The following is a 17758-nucleotide window of genomic DNA, read 5'->3' as shown; positions in this document are numbered from 1 at the left end:
CCTCATGTGATACCCCATAAAATTTGCAATATTAAACTCATTTTTGCAGAACTTTAGTTTTAACAGAAAAGTTTAGCAAACTAAATTTTCACAATTTTTCATTGCTTCATTGTTTTTGTCAGCAAATAACTTTGATTTATAAATTACATCATTGGATAGTTGTGTGTGTGTGTGTGTGCATGTGTATTAATATATAGTTTCAATTTTACAAAAAAAATTAGCATTTACATCAGTTTCATTCACTGCCTTGCTCAATATGTTCACAGTGGGATAAACTAAAAGCAGCTGAGAGGCCTGTTGTACTATTGTAACATCCTCCTTTTTCATACACTCTCAGAAAAAAAAGTACAAAACATTTTACATTTACATTTAATAATTTAGCAGATGCTTTTATCCAAAGCGATTTACAAATAAGAACAACAGAAACAATAATACCAACGAGAGAACAACAACAGTATACAAGTGCCATGACAAGTCTCAGTTAGTCAAAAGCTGTCATTAAGGCAGTCCCTATTCAAAAGGTACACTTTTGTACCTTTTAGATATGTACAATTTAAGGTACCAATATGGACCCTTTAGATACAAAAAGTTAAAACTTTAGGTTTTAAAAAGGTACTGCCCCAGTGACAGCTTTTGTACCTTTATTTCTGAGAGTGTATTGTTTGTTTAATAATCATCAAAACCATACTTTACAAAAAAAAACAAAAAAAAAAACAATCTAAATACAATCATATTTACAAGCACCAATACTGTACAGCAAAATGTTACATTAAGAATTCAAATATTAAAATACCTGATTTTCAATATTATATTAAAACATACCTTGCACGATGCAGGGTCCATGGGTTAAAAATAACATTGCTAAAACATAAAGAACTAATCTGTCCATTATTGCTTTATTTGGTCAAAACTTTTGCAAAGTTGAAGATAGCAGGCCATAGAATGAGAACAACTCTATTCTTCTAGTTCCATAACTGTCTCAGTATCCATTCATGGTGTCTCCAGACCAAAAATGTCTTTGATAAGTTTCTATCTTACAATAAATAGGGACTGGATGAAGGAGACAAAGTTACAGCCTTTTATGACACTGACTCTGTATGACTTTAATGTAATATTAACTTTTTTTCCAGTTAAACTTGTCAGCATCAGCAAAAACCTTCAATGTAATTTTTGTATAACAGGAGGACCAGCCTTTTATTTGCTTTTTATTGGTAAGATGTTGCAACTCCTGCAGAAACATAGCCAATAGAGTGTACTGACTGACATAAATGAGATGTTTCATAATTAGTGAAAGCATTTTATGTTCAGTGTCAGGTGCTACTACAAAAAGAAAGAAAGAAAGAAAGAAAGAAAGAAAGAAAGAAAGAAAGAAAGAAAGAAAGAAAGAAAGAAAGAAAGAAAGGTGTTTTGTAAGACTTTTTTGTCACTCTTCTTTCTTTCTTTCACTAATTCTGAAACACCTCATTTATGTCAGTCAGGCATTTTTGACACTTAATATCCAGCGATATCGTCGACTTGATTGCACAGATACTATTTAAACTGAACTGATGAACAATGATGAACTGCCTTTAACTGAAAATTGAGTGTTTACAATTGTCATTTTGCATTATTGACACACTATTTTCTTATTTAATACTGTAAAGTGCTTTGGCACAATCTGTATTGTTGAAAGCACTATATAAATAAAGGTGACTTGACATGACTTGACTTTTGGGGTGCACATTTACTCATAACGTTTTCATGAATATTTAAAAAAAAATGTAATATGTGTCTATATACAGTAATAATCCTTTTGGTTTGTGTTAGATTTTGTTTCTCTACTGTTACTGTAATATAGCTAGGCTAGCTAGGCCTATAGTGTATTTAAAATATGTGGATGTAAAATTATTTTGGACCACTTTTTCAGCACTCTGGGATATAAATCTCATTTTCCAACCATGAATATATTGCAGAGATGTTTTTATATGATATTTGCTTTTTGACTATACAATTTGTATGTTATCTCGGGCAAAGCAAAATAAAAAAATATGGCCTAAGATAATATTGACTCAAATGATATATGTACGAATTCCGTTGCATAGTTGAATGTCATTTGTTTTTTGGTTCTCAAGGTGATGAGATCACATTGGTGATTGTGCCAGAGCTCATTTTACAACCATTTGCAAGAAAAGCTTAACTGTAATAAAAACTGTGATAAAAAATCTGTGATAAATCTTGTTAGGTTTAAGTTATATAACTAATTATATGAATTGTAAGAAAATAGAATGCAATTTGAAGAAATGTATCTGAGACATTTTCTTCCATCTAACATATTTGCAAAGTGGGAGAGATAGTAATGTTAAGTAAAATGACATATCAAGCAATGATCCCTCAATTTGTTCTTTCTTGCTGAGCAAAACTTTTCTCTATTGGTCAGTTATTTCGTCCACCTGAGCAAAAACATTCTTTATACCAGAACTGTACAGCACACACACAAAAAAGTGTGTAACTTTTAACTTTAATGTGCTATTTATATTTGATTTGACCCTTGATGTAACTAAATGATGCATATTTTAGGTTACCTGAGAAAACAGTTTTTACAGTATATATAATACAGTGCTGTTCAAAGTTTGGGATCGGTAAAGTTTTTTTTAAACAATTTTCTTATGCTCATCGAGGCTGTATCTATTTGTTAAAAAAAATATTGGATATTATTTCACAAAATAATATTGTGAAATATTATTGCAATTTAAAATACTATAGGATGCGTTAAATGGATTAAAAAAGTGATAGTAAAGACATACTGTTAGAAAAGATTTCTATTTTTTAATAAATGGCATTCTTTTTAACTTTTTATTAATCAAAGAATAAAAGTATCCCAGGTTCCAAAAAATATTAAGCAGCACAACACTGATAATAAATCAGCATATAAGAATGATTTCTGAAGGATCATGTGACACTGAAGACTGGAGTAATGATAATGAAAATTCAGCTTTACTTCACATGAATAAATTACATTTTAAAGTATATTAAAATAGGAAACCTATATTAGAAATTTCAATAATATTTCATGATATGACAAGCCTTGATGAGCATAAGAGAATCCATTAAAAACGAAGGTCAATTATATATTATGTTCATAATATAGCCCAACATAATATAATATAGGCTAATATAATATCAAAACAAACTGAAGCATTTAAACTGATAGAATAGAAAACAAACTGAAGCATTTAAACTGATAGAATAGAATAGAAAACAAACTGAAGCATTTAAACTTTCAAAAAAAAAAAAAAAAATTCACATGAATTCTTATGAAGTAGCCCTACAGTTTGCACAATACACCTTTGAATAACTGTAAAAGTCTTGGAGTTTTGTTACCCTTCTGTGTCCATCCTCAGCTATTTCCACCACTTAATCAAGCCACTCTTTAATACACGAGGACATTTTATTTCACATGTCATTGTGTTTGCATTGGCTCTCATATTAAGCTATTTCGTCCACAACCATTGAAGTAAACTATTCGGTTTCTACAGCGACTCATTTGGTTATGGAGGGATATGGCGCTAAAAATATATCTATATCCCCCTTTTATATATAAAACTATATTTTTTTTTTTTTTTTTTTTTTTTACTACCCTCTTTTTTTTTTTTTTTTTTTTAATTCAAGGAACAATAACACACAATGTTATCAAGAAGACAACATTAAAATGAGAGAAGAAGAAAAAAGAAAAGAAAGAAGGACAAATTACAACAGACAAAAACTGTTGCCAGGGGGAGGAAAGTAAAAAAAAAATTCAAGATATACATACACGTGTACGTATACAGTCGTGGCCAAAAGTTTTGAGAATTACATAAATATTGGAAATTGGAAAAGTTGCTGCTTAAGTTTTTATAATAGCAATTTGCATATACTTCAGAATGTTATGAAGAGTGATCAGATGAATTGCATAGTCCTTCTTTGCAATGAAAATTAACTTAATCCCAAAAAAACCTTTCCACTGCATTGCATTCATTGCTGTCATTAAAGGACCTGCTGAGATCATTTCAGTAATCATCTTGTTAACTCAGGTGAGAATGTTGATGAGCACAAGGCTGGAGATCATTATGTCAGGCTGATTGGGTTAGAATGGCAGACTTGACATGTTAAAAGGAGGGTGATGCTTGAAATCATTGTTCTTCCATTGTTAACCATGGTGACCTGCAAAGAAACGCGTGCAGCCATCATTGCGTTACATAAAAATGGCTTCACAGGCAAGGATATTGTGGCTCCTAAGATTGCACCTAAATCAACAATTTATAGGTTCATCAAGAACTTCAAGGAAAGAGGTTCAATTCTTGTAAAGAAGGCTCCAGGGCATCCAAGAAAGTCCAGCAAGCGCCAGGATCGTCTCCTAAAGAGGATTCAGCTGCGGGATCGGAGTGCCACCAGTGCAGAGCTTGCTCAGGAATGGCAGCAGGCAGGTATGAGCGCATCTGCACGCACAGTGAGGCGAAGACTTTTGGAAGATGGCCTGGTGTCAAGAAGGGCAGCAAAGAAGCTACTTCTCTCCAAAAAAAACATGGCCTGGAAACTCCCCAGATCTTAATCCCATTGAGAACTTGTGGTCAATCCTCAAGAGGCGGGTGGACAAACAAAAACCCACTAATTCTGACAAACTCCAAGAAGTTATTATGAAAGAATGGGTTGCTATCGCACATCATTCTCTATCTATGAAACCTGTTAACCGCATTGACCGGTTCTATCTCTATAGCGATATCAACTCTATAGCAGTTTGCCCGAGCATTGCAATTCTTTCGCTTTTACTAGAATTTAATCAAATGGCTGTCCCAAAAAAAAAATTTTTTCTTTTTTGCAATGCGCCGGCACATTATTTCTTCTGTGCGAGCGCAGCTTAGAGGGAACATTACAGTTTTTTGCAATCATTTTGTCACCAATTTAAGAACCTTGCAGTATTTTTTCAAAACTCATTATTTGTAACACAGGCTGTCCAATGATCAAAACTTTGCATGTTGCATTCATGTCTTTGCAGAATCATTGGGTCCAATAACTAATTTATCATGAAATATCATACTGTCCTGTGTTTCATCATTGTAATCGAGTGATGGAGTGTTCCTGACTGCACTTCTATGTTTTTATCAATCTTGTCTTGTGGATTTGGCCACAGGTTCTCATCCACATCATAATGGATGTTTTCATTAGCTAAACATCTTGGAAAAAACCTTCTACCATGGCAAATACAGGTCTGACATTGGTCTCCTCCTGTGATGTCATTGCACGCATCACCTATGGCCTGGAGAAGAGTGACTTGTTTGTGAGGGTGCCTATTGTGAACTTTCCACCTCCATGTGGAGAAAAATACTTCAGTTGGGTTACAGTAAAGAAAAGGGGAGTATGGGGGTAAATACAAGGTGATAAACTGTGGATGGGCCTGAAACCATGATTGCTCTCAGTGACGTCGCTAGGAATTCTGGGCCCATTTCACTGATTTTACTATGGAGCCACCTCAAGAACACATTCAGTGGGGGGTGATCGGGACCCCCAGCGAACATTGTTCTGGGCCACTCTCAACCTCTGGGCTCTCAACCTCTCCTCCATGTCATGGCCAGGTTAAAGCCTGCCTCATCCAAAAGTATGAATGGTTTTCATCAGCTTCCAGCTCTATCACCCTCTAAAAACAATACATTTAATTACTGTAGGAAAAACAAATACTGATAACAATGATATAGAATTAGGATTGTTTTTTTGTTTTTTTTTTGTCCCAACAACAGGCATCTTGAAACTGATCATACCTAAACATACTTAGTCCTCAGTTGCTTCATTTTCATAATCTAAACATTTAATATTGTTCATCATTTTCCATAAAAACTATGCTTCAAGAGTAAGGGGCCGTTCATATGTCGCGCCTAAAAACGCGTGGAAAACGCTAGGCGTGCCGCTTTCTGCTTTTGGGCCTTTGGGCACTTGCGTTCCGGAGGCATCTGCCGTTGCTAAGCAGCCATGACCTGCTCTCTCCATGAAGACGCGGAAATTTCAGCAAAGGATAAATGGATTTGCAGCACTAAAAATCGCTTGCAGTAGCTCTGCTACTAAATTTATTTAAAAATGGCTATCCATATACAGCTATGATCAGCTGTTCCTTCATCCTGGCTGAGCTTGTTGTTACTGAAAAGGATGAAACTGATTGGTTGGTTCTTGTCACATGACCCGTGGTGTGCTTGCGTTATTCTGAAAAGTTTAAATGTTTTTATCTCGATGTGGTGCGAATGTGCCTGGAAAAAAGCGTGTCGCTTCCATTAAGAGTTGATTTGTTTTGATTTATTTTGTACACCTGAGTTCCAGCCCAAGCATTAACCACACTAAAACCAAATAAAACATATATCATAAATACAAACATTCATATATTTGACGGCATTAAAAGCATTGCTGTGTTTAAAAAATGTTTTGTTGGAACCAAAAAAAAAAAAAAATTAAAGTTTGTAAGATGGTAAAGAAAAATAAATGATGTAGAATAGGAATCACTGTAAAAACTAAGGCTTCTGCAACATAGCTTCCTTTCAGCTGCTGAGGGATGACATTTTGTCCAAATGCTTTTAAAGCAAATGCTAAGATCAAAATTGAAGCCTATAACCTGAATTTCATTAGCTGCTACCACAGAATGTAAATACGAAGGAAATCTGAATGCTGTTCCTATGGTTAATGAAAGATGTATATAAAATCAAGAACTGTTTTTCCATTGTAGTTTACAAATTTTGGTCAACAAAGAAATAAAAAATGTAATTCAATCCACATGTAGATGAAGAAAAATCCTACAAATGCAGTGATTTGTCCTGGTTAAATTATGTTAATATCTGCCCATTCTGTCATCATCTTGCCGAAAGTATGGGTTGTGGGCACCACCATTTTCCACTTATCTCCCACCGTTGCCAAAATATGCTGGGGGAATTTGACCCCTATTGCTCATGTCCTCATCGTAATCAGTGCAGCGCTACAAAAACACATAATATTTTTCAATACTTGCAGATGCTTTATTAATAAATGTGATTTTAGCACTTTGACATTTTTATTGAATAATGCTCAACCAGGGTCATCACTAACATTCATGTGGCCTGTAATAAGCCCAGTGAGTAGTGTTGTAGTTGTGGTCTTACCACTCTGCTCTCTGGGCGATCTCTGGTCACCAGTGCCTGATTACTCCCACTATCAGTCATCTCTAGTTTGTTAGACTTCCAGCTAGCATCAGGGTTGCCCCGAGGAATCGTGGGAACATCAGTAGGTTTATGAAATTCCTTATTGTCATAGCTTGAGCTAAAGCATCAACCTCCTGTGAATTGAGAGTATAAATTAAAATGTACTAATGTATGCATCTTTCTAATGCTTGAAATTGTTAAATTGTTCAAAAAAACTGAAGGAAAATAGGTCAAATTCAGCCTCAGATGTACGAGTAAAGTTAGTGGCATCTTGAATTTGGTTTTCCGAAATTGCCTCATCAATCTTCTTTCCAACTGAATCTGATGTGGCACTGGATGACAAGTCATATAAATTCTGCAATTCTGCAATTACACTGCCTTCACTGTAAAAGGAAATAATGATGAAAAACACACAACACAGCTTATTTTATATGAAATAATTCCAGTGGGGAAACAAAACGCTGTTAAAAGATTAAATTAATTAGCCTTTAGCTAGGGGCCAAATTAATGCTGTTCTATTCTATCTCATAATGCTAAGACAGAAAGTGTGAATTATTGTTTGCGATTTATATTCAACAATGAGTAAAAGAAAACTAAAAGCTGTCTCATAAGCTATTACATACACAAGTTAATGTTTAAAGGAAAAGTTCTTACAACAAGTGGAACTCACCTTAGACTCAAAACAACAGAATTAATATAGCCATTGTCATCATTACCCAGGATTCCTCTGAGCTGTATTTTGGTTTAGAATATAGAAAGCAATGCTGTTTCACATCATCTGTTACTTATTCACCACCATTTATTTATATAACTCATTCTTTACTATGAAAAAATTGAAATTCTACTATACATACTGCTATAGAGTGTGTTGGTTACACAAATTGAAAAGGAAATTCAATCTCTGACCACTTTCTCAATCGGACCTGCAGTTTCTTGAAACAACTCAGACTTTCTGTCATTCATTCCTTCTTTAAAATCCCTCTTCAAAGACAAACTACCAGGGAAGACCTTTCCTGCAATTGTTAAATAAAAAAAAAAGAGAGTATAACATAAGTGATTGTAAATGATAAATGAAGCTAAACTTTTATACCACAGGCAGCATATTATTGTGCCACACATCTGCACTTATGTTCTGATGATTCAGAACTAATACTTCGAATACAGCCTCTCATTTCCAAGTAAACTTTTTAATTCTTTTATGTTCCACAGAAGAAGGCATACAGGATTGGAAAGATGGTGAGTAGATGATGACATGATTATGGATGACTTCCTCTTATGATTAAAAGTTATTATGAAGCCTTTGGGCCTGCTGGTGGGATTTAGGACAATGAAGGTGGGAGTACCTTGAGTTGTAGTAGTTGTAGTGGCAGCAGTTGTGCTGACAGTAGAATTGCCTGTAGAATCAGTTGTTGTGTCTGTGTAAAACGTACCAGTACTCATCTCCTCAGGAGCTGTGGGGAAAGGGTTTATGTTAGGGGAGGTTGCAGAAAGACCATATTAAACTTCATCAGGGTGATGAGTCTTATATCACCCTGAATGAGTTTGTTTAGTGATTTTTTTTTTTTTTTTACATTAACCCACTTTTTACACAGTAACTCATAAAGTAAATATGTGGACAAGAATATTATATGTATATATAAATACACACATACAATTGCATTTCAGAAAATTAGAATATTGTGAAAAAAATATTATTAAAAAGTGAAAATTTCATATATTCTAGATTTATTACATGTAGAGTAAAACATTTCAAAAGTGTTTTTGTTTTAATTTTGATGATTAGAGCTTACAGCTCATGAAAGATCAATCTATTAATCAAAAAAAAAAAAAAAAGTATGTTAATTTATGCATTCAATACTTGGTCAGGGCTCCTTAAGCACAAATTACAGCATCAGTGAGGTGTGGCATGGAAGCGATCAGCCTGTGGCACTGATGAGGCACTATATAAGCACAGGTTTTTTAATAGCGGACTTCAGCTCGTCTGTATTGTTGGAATGACTGTTTCTCATCTTTTTCTTGAAAATATCCCATAGATTCCATATGGGGTTCAGGTCAGGCATGTTGGCTGGCCAATCAAGCACAGTAATATCTTGGTCAGCAAACCACTTGGAAGTAATTTTTGACCCTGTGGACAGGTGCTAAGTCCTGCTGAAAAAAAAAAAAATAATAATAATATCTACATCTCCACAAAGCTTGTCAGCAGATGAAAGCATAAAGTGCTCCAAAATCTCCTGATAGATGGCTGCATTGACTTTGGACTTGATAAAACACAATGGACCAACACCAGCAGACGTCATGGCACCTCAAATCATCACTGACTTCAGAAACTTTACACTGGACTTCAAGCAGCTTTGATTCTGTGCCTCTACAGCCTTCCTCCAGACCTTGATTTCCAAATGAAATGCAAAATGTACTTTTATCTGAAAATATTACTTTGGACCAATGATCAACAGTCCAGTTCTTTTCTCCTTAGCCCAGGTAAGATGCTTCTGATGTTGTTTCTGCTTCAGAAGTGGTTTGGTAGCCCTTTTCCTGAAAACGTCTGAGCGTGGTGACTTTTGATGCACTGACTCCAGCCTCAGCCTCAGTCCACTCCTTGTGAAGCTCTCCCAAGTTTTTCAATCGGCTTCACTTGACAGTATTCCCAAGCTTCCGGTCATCCTTGTTGCTTGTGCACCTTTTCCTACCCATTTTTTTCCCTTCCAGTCAAAAATGAACCTCAAATGTAAATATTCTAATATTTTGAGATACTGGATTTTTGACTTTCATTATCTGTTAGCTCTAATCATAAAAAAAGAAGAAATGTTTTACTTTATATGTAATGAATCTAGAATATTTGAAAGTGAAATTTGAAATGTTACAAAAAAAAAAAACTTTTTCTAATTTTTTGAGATGCACCTGTACATGTATTTAAGAAATATTTGCTCATCTGTGTGTGTGCGCGCATATATATATATATATATATATACACACACACACACATATATATATATATACATACACACACACACACATATTTCTTAAATATATAAATGCATGCAAAAGTTTTTGAACAGTAAGATTTTTAATGTTTTTTTAAAGACAATTTTTCTGCTCACCAAGCCTGCATTTATTTGATCCAAATACAGCAAAAAGAGAAAAAAAATAAATATTTGAAATATATTTAATATATGAAAATAATGGTTTTCTTTTTGAATATATTTTAAAATGTAATTTATTCCTGTGATTTCAAAGCAAAATTTTTAGCATCATTACTCCAGCAACATTGTCCTTCAGAAATCATTCTAATAATCTGATTTGCTGCTCAAAAAAATATTTATTATTATTATTGCTAGAATATTTCAGCACTTATCTGAAAGATAAAAATAAATAATAAAATAAAAAATACAAATATACCGACTCCAAGCTTTTGAATGGTATAGTGTATGTTACAAAAGCTTTCAAATTTCAGATATGATCAGATGCTGCTCTTTGGATCTTTCTATTCATCAAGGAATCCTGGAAGAAAAAAAAAATCTTCTTAACTGTTTTAAATATTGATAATAATAATAATAATAATAATAAATGCTTTTTGAACAGCAAATCAGCATATTAGAATGATTTCTGAAGGATCATGTGACACTAAAGACTGGAGTAAGAATGCTGAAAATTTAGTTTTGATCACAGGAATAAATTACATTTTAAAATATAATCAAATAGAAAGCAGTTATTTTAAATAGTAAAAATATTCCACAATATTACTGCTTTTGCTGTATTTTGGTTTGTGAAAGTACCTTGTGTTGTAGTAGTTGTAGTGGCAGCAGTTGTGCTGACAGGAGTATCGTCTGTAGAATCAGTTGCTGTGTCTGTGTTAAACGTACCAGTACTCATCTCCTTAGGAACTGTGGGGAAAGGTTTTATTTTAGGGGAGGCTGAAGAACCTTGTAATTCAGGACTGATTATCAGCAACAGTATTACCTGTATTTTACCTGGATTACCTGTATTGCATTGAAAACACTTGTATTTCTAGTTTACAAGGTTATAGTCTGAAAGAGCTAAACAAGAAAATGTAACAGACAACTGCATATTCATTGTTTACATTTATACTACGATTATGAGAGCTGAATCAGAGAGCCGTTATAAAGTGAATCTCACTAAATCTTGCTGTTAACCAAACCCTTCGCTTAAGCACACAGTCTGCTATGTAATGAAAAGCTAAAATATAATGAAACAGACTACTGTAAATTTTGACCAGAGTTCAAGTCATTTTAAAAGTCAAGCCTGGTTTACTGGAAATTTAAATTGTCCTGTTGCTAAGTCACTGACTCCACTTACTTGAAGTTCAACCCATTCTTTACAGATAGCAAATAAAGAACAATTATTTACAGCCATTATTCATCATTTATATTTTAAATACAATTAACACACATTTCACAACCTTTAAAAAACGGTTAAATTATGTTCAAACAAAAAACCAATCAACAAACTATTTACCCATCAACATCCCAGCAACATGAAACCTCCCTGTATGGGCTCATAAAACAAAGCCCTTTGAATTTATAAATGATGTCTTTTTTTCCCACTAGGGGCTACAGAAAAGGTGTCTTTATGAAAATATGAATTAAAGGTTTTTTTTTTGTTTTTTTTTTTGGTAAGGTATACCAGCATGTGCTGATGCCCATTTTATACTAATGCTGTCAAAACAAATCAGTTTACATTTCAGAAAAGATCTAATCCAAGCTGACTCAAACTCTGAAACTAAAAATGTGAAGTCAATTCAGACTCCTGCCAATATTTATGGTCCCCAGTAAAGCCTTGCCCAGGAACTGATGTTTACTACTGTAAAATATAATCACATATGACAACATCCATTAACAAAAACACATTTTTTCCACATTAGATAAATAAATGGTAAATCACTTGTAGTGTACTTTATAGCATTTTCTAATTTGTCATCAGTTTATTATCCTAATTTCTTGCCTTTGAGATGTCATTTAATTTGGCCATGACTGGTTTACAAGAAAAAGTTACATTATACACTATGGCATGAATGTTCTTTTTACATCTTATTTTCTTTTACACACCACCCTCTCTATCTTTTTGTGACATACCCATCGATAAATCGAAAACACATTCTTATACACATTCCAGGGAAATTGCATTGATTTTTTTCCACATACTATCACAACCTCAACATCATTAGTGAGCGTTGAGTAAACAGAGCGGGAATTTTTATAAAATAAAAGTCTTATTTCCTGCTGTATTAGCTGGCTTAATGTTACCCCAACCCTTATCTGGACAAATGTTAAAATAGGTTTGTTTTATAAAAAAAGGTTTTTATTGGCCTACCTAATCATTTATAAAGTCATCTGACATGTGCAGTCCTTTGAAAAAAAATCAGACTGACGTCCGGACAATATATGCTACAAACATTTGGTGCAATAGTGATCAAAAGGAAAGCCATATTAAAAAAAAAAAACCTTCATATCATGCATCAGAAACAAAATGAAAACAAAAACATTTTTAGTGTTTTTGTATATTATTGTAAACAAAGTCTCTCTAGAAATCATATAAAAACACATGGCAAGTAACAAAAACAAGGGGGACATGAGACAAATCACGAAAGTCTAAGTATTATTCTACAATGAAACACTGCTTGGCATCACTGCTTAACAGGAGAAGAAAAAAAAGGTGAAATTATAAAAAAATTTTCCCAACAAATCAGCTTTATCTGTAAACACGGGTGGCATTATATGATTATACAATAAGCTGATACATACTACAATATTTCTACTACATTAAACATGTCCCTGGTTTTCTCATTTTTACAATGATATGAGGTATATTATGGTCAATCCTATTCTTCACGCCACTCTTTTTTCCTTTATTTTTTCATTCTATAAAAGCATGGAACAAGTTTGGAGTGCAGCATTCAGACTTTTTTCTTGACACCATCACAGCAATGCCATTTTTCTGGGACAGGTTTCCGTAAAAGGCAAGGGGAAAAAACATGGCAAAATCACAGAAAGGCCTCACAACAGACATAGTGTTGCTGCATGGGCCAAATAACAGGAAGACAAAGCAGCCTACCACTCTTTCCAAACGCATCGAAAATTATGCTGGGAAGAAAACACCTCGTCTCAACATGAAGTCTTTCCCTAATTCACTGCTCATTCAATAACAAAAAACACCACAGTATTAGGTCCTTCCGATTCACTGTGTTCTTCTCCCTGTAAAAATGTAAAAGGGAAGCTTGCAATTTTGTCAGACATTAAATTCAAAACTACACAATACGAGGTAGAACTCCAATTGTTGCTGCTCAGCCCAAGTCAAATAATCATGATACTTGAACACCTGCAGAGCAAAAATGCTTCAGAGAAGCCCACAACTAATATATATATATATATATATATATATATATATATATATATATATATATATATATAAATAAAGGTGGCATTCATGTCCAATAACAGGTTTTTTTTTTTTTAATAAAAAGGAACAAAATATCACCTATACCCCAAATGAATACTCAAAAATGCCCTTTGATATGGTGGATTTGCCGTTCCCTCCTCTACTTTTAAAATGCACAGCTTTCATCAAAAATAATAGTTTTATGTGTCCTCAATCTGAATTCTCGCTTTCATTGGTTTATAAAAGTGCTTATTTGATTCCTTGAGAGATCAAAGTCATGACAGCTGACAAAAAGTAAATGTTTAAAGAAGGGGATAAGAATTACTGCTCACCCTGAGACAAAAGTTATGTAGTTCCATGTAGCTACAAATAAATATCTACATACACTTGAATGTTTCTATCCGCCTACTTGACTACCAGTATGTTTTTGTGTGTTTTAAACATGGCCCCTTAGGGATGAAAGTGTTTTCACACTGATATTAGAAGTACCATAAACTTTACAAACACACAAGAAGTGGAAAAAGTCTCCAGTGTCATACCACTGAACATGCAGATTCCCGATTGGCTTAGTCTATTTCTCCAAAGATTTTCAAAAAACAAGAATCTTCACTGTCATTTCAAAAGTACACCTGTAAAAAAGGGTGCTAGTGCACCTTATTTTAAAAAAAAGAATAATAATAATAACGTTACTGCTTTTTCCTGAGTAATACTTTATATCATTGTAACAGACAATACATTTTTTGCCATTGAATACTGGGCCATTCCCTGACATCTGTTATTATTGTAAATCATCTTTCATTTTTAACTTAATCTTACAATTGGACTATGATTGATAAGACATACAAGATTTCTGAAAAAAAAAAAGAAAATCCTTCACTAGCCTCTAATTTCACTGGAAATTTCATTTAAATCTAGTTTTATGTCACCACTATGCTAATAAAATAAAATGACTAAAACATTAAAAAGAATGTGAAAAATTGCATTTGAGGTCTTGAAGACCTTCCCTGGTAACGCCTTCTATAATGGCAGTGTAATAATTAAAGTTTAAATCAGCAAGGAGAGGGAAGCATAGGAGACAGTACTCATCCCACATAACAGGGTCAGGTGTGCTCCCTTAACCTTTACCTGTAACTTTGGCTTGTGGGGGTTTTGGATCCTGAGCTAGCTGGCTCATTGACATCTGCTAACAGACTAGTATACCCTGAGAATTCAGACACGGGAGTCCGCTGTATCCTGTGGTCGACCTCCGCAACACCCACTCGTGGGTCGCCACCATAACCAAGTGGGGTTCGGCAACCAGACTTGAATTGAGACCCGAAGGCTTGGGCGAAGTTCTCTATCTGGTAGGTGGAACGCATGTCCACTTCCTTAGATGGCTCCAGGGCAGTGAGCTCAGAGTAGACGGAGCCATTACACGAGCTGCCACTGGTGCCATTCCTGTTGTTGCTGCTGTTGACCAAAGAGCCACTGTTCTTGGACTGCTGGTCTTTTTTGCCACCATTGGTCAGCTCCTGAGTTGCAAGAGGGTATGGCGGTGAGTGCTGCTTCTCCAGCTGGTCGGTGAGCTCTTGAGATGGGGTAAGCTGCTGGTGAGGGGCAGGATCCAGACTGCTAAGATGAAAGGCCGGTTGAGAGGATGGTGAGGCATGGGAAGGTGACGAAGAACCTACCAGTATCCCGAAATGGGACTTGCTTAAGGATGTCGAGGAGGAAGGTGCAAGAAGGGAGGAAACAGGCTGTCCGAATCCACACTCCAGTGGTGAGGTGGTGTAGATATTTTTGTCTGGAAAGAGTGTGCTAACAGGGCTACTGCTAGATGACAACAGGCTTGGGTAGGGTCCAGATGGGCCCAAAATAAAGTTGCTGCTATGGCTGGTTCTCTCCAGGGTCTGGAGCAGGAACTTTGAGTACTCGTTCATCACCCCATTCTTGTCTCCAGAGCCGGGAGATCCCTCATCCTGACCCAGTTCAGAGGTGGTGGAGGCTGGATGCAATTCCATGTGGTGTTGCAGATCGAATGTCACATCATGGTGAGAGCCATCAGATTTGTGGCTGTAGTGGTCCAGTAGGCTTTGCAGCACCTCATCTGGGATCCCTGATTTGTCATGCTTGTCAACGCTAACCAAAGGCGAGGTGTCAAGCAAGGCCAATGTAGGTTCTCCAATGCCACCCTGGATTACTGTCGGCTGCGGAAGGTGGACAGAGCTGAAGTCTGCTGCGCTGTTAGCAGCATGCAGGTACCGTCTCTTTTTCAAAAATTGCATGGCATCATCATAATTGCTGCTGGTACCTCCTTGTTTGGGTCCACTGGAGGTTTGGAGGAGGCCAAGACCATCCATATTTCCGGCTCCAGACATGTCCATAGAGCCTTGCTTTTGTGTCAGCAGCTTCTGCACATGGTTGGCCTCCTCCATAGAAACGGCACCCTTGTCATTTATCTTGTGGCCACCTTTCTTAAAGACCAGCTTGGGTGTGCATCCATGCTGGTTGTCCATGCTTGTCTCATCCAGAGCCCCTGAAGAAGATGCCCCCGATCCACTGGGGATGTTCAAGGCATAGTCTTGTGGGCAGAGTCCTTGTGCCATCTGCACTACTCCTCCCGCAGCTGCTCCTTTCTTTCTTCGTCGCTCTCCTCCATCATTGCTACTTTTGGACTTGCCCCTCTTGCGTGATGGGGCACTAGTGTTTCCCTGAGTGAGTAGGTAGCTGCCTTGACCCATGTCCTCATCATCTCCGAGGTCCAGCATCCCTGGGTCCAGACCTTTCTTTATGGCTTCTCCACAGGTTCTCTTGTGCTTCAGTAATCGATCCGTCCGTGAAAAATTCTATGGGGGAAAAAAATAGTTAGTGATGCTCATTATTTTGTCCAGATCAGTGAACTTGTTAAAGAATACATTGGGTGGTTCTCAATACTCAAATTAATGCTTCTTCATTTCTTCGCTCTTCCGTCCTCCAGACATTGACTCAGATATAAACAAAAGTTAGCCATCTTGGAGGCTCAGTTGTACACATTATTTTTAATGTAAGAGTGGACACAGCCATTTTAACTTGCATGTGCAAGGATTCCCAGTGTCATCCACTTCCAGTCATTTTAGATACACAAACGCATTCTAATATGCCTCTAGTTCTATTCTAATAATGCAAACTGGTAGGTTAGATCTTAATATACTTTCATAATCAAACACCGTCCACTGCACTTATTGCTATTCTTCGAAGCTATGGATCTCTAGCAGCTAATGAAATAAGAAAAATACTGACTTTATGTTTTTCCCATTTCTTTATTGTGGACACTCTTATTTGTCACTGACCCAAATATTGCATATTTCAATCAAAATCCATTTTGATTACTACTACTTTCATACTAGATAATAATTATCTGTAAGGACTCACCTGTAGACAGGTGTCACATTTATATGGCTTTTCTCCACTGTGTGTCCTTTTGTGTCTCTCCATGTTACACCTCTATAAAAAGCACATTTCACACTTCACACATCAAAATTTTCTCACACGCTAATAAAAAAAAAAAAAATAAATAAAAACAAACAAACAAATAAATAAATAAATAAAAATATCAGCATCATCTTAATACTTGCCTGTAATATAGGACAAAAGTAAACACTCACCGCTGTGGATTTTCTCATGCCGTTGAAGCAGATACTTCTGTATGAAGCTCATATTACACTGACTGCACCTGAAAGGCCTCTCACCTGCACAATAAAAAGTAAATCCATACCAGAAACATCCCATAAATACTGTTTGAGCCTGAATGTCTCTGCTGTAGTGGAGTTAACTGTAAAGCTGCTCACCTGTGTGAATGAGCACATGTCTCCGCAGATGATATGAACTGCGGAAGGCTGCACTGCAGTGCTCGCAAATATGTGGTTTAGAGTTGGGAGAGAGGGGCCCAGCATCACCATCCAGCATGAGTGACTAAAACAGCAAGTAGACAAAAAGACATTTAAACACAGGCATGTATTAACTAACAAAATGAACTAAATTTTTTTTTTTAGCCCATACATACATGCATGTGTGTGTATATTTGAAAGATTGGCGTATCTGAGATGTCTCAGTTTAATATTGAAATAAAAGTTGATAAATAAACTAATGGTCGACCGATATTGGTTTTTTGATAGCCAATGCCGATATCTTGGAAAGCGGGGGGGCGATAGGGGTGGGCGATATGAGCTAAAATCCAT

General features: G+C 35.7%; 2 protein-coding genes across 2 annotated transcripts in view; both read right to left on the bottom strand.

Moving 5' to 3' along the window:
• lrp2b (low density lipoprotein receptor-related protein 2b) overlaps nucleotides 1–1033 on the bottom strand; it is a 41931-nt gene extending 40898 nt beyond the window's left edge. The window contains 1 exon segment of the mRNA XM_042735251.1: nucleotides 823–1033. Coding sequence (XP_042591185.1) covers nucleotides 823–889 — 67 coding nt within the window. The 5' untranslated portion in view covers nucleotides 890–1033.
• Nucleotides 1034–10937: 9904 nt separating this feature from the next.
• LOC109096820 (zinc finger protein 281-like) lies at nucleotides 10938–17020 on the bottom strand. Its single transcript, XM_042735250.1, has 3 exons — nucleotides 16953–17020; nucleotides 14688–16387; nucleotides 10938–11050 (listed from the first exon to the last, which is right to left on the bottom strand). Exons 1-3 carry the CDS (start codon nucleotides 17013–17015, stop codon nucleotides 11044–11046), a joined length of 1770 nt encoding a protein of 589 aa, XP_042591184.1. The 5' UTR covers nucleotides 17016–17020; the 3' UTR covers nucleotides 10938–11043.
• Between the last annotated feature and the right edge of the window lie 738 nt (nucleotides 17021–17758).

This window comes from Cyprinus carpio, chromosome B12 (genome assembly GCF_018340385.1).
Source record: "Cyprinus carpio isolate SPL01 chromosome B12, ASM1834038v1, whole genome shotgun sequence".
In the NCBI taxonomy this organism is placed as follows: domain Eukaryota; kingdom Metazoa; phylum Chordata; class Actinopteri; order Cypriniformes; family Cyprinidae; genus Cyprinus; species Cyprinus carpio.
This window is presented reverse-complemented; position numbering and strand designations above follow the sequence as displayed.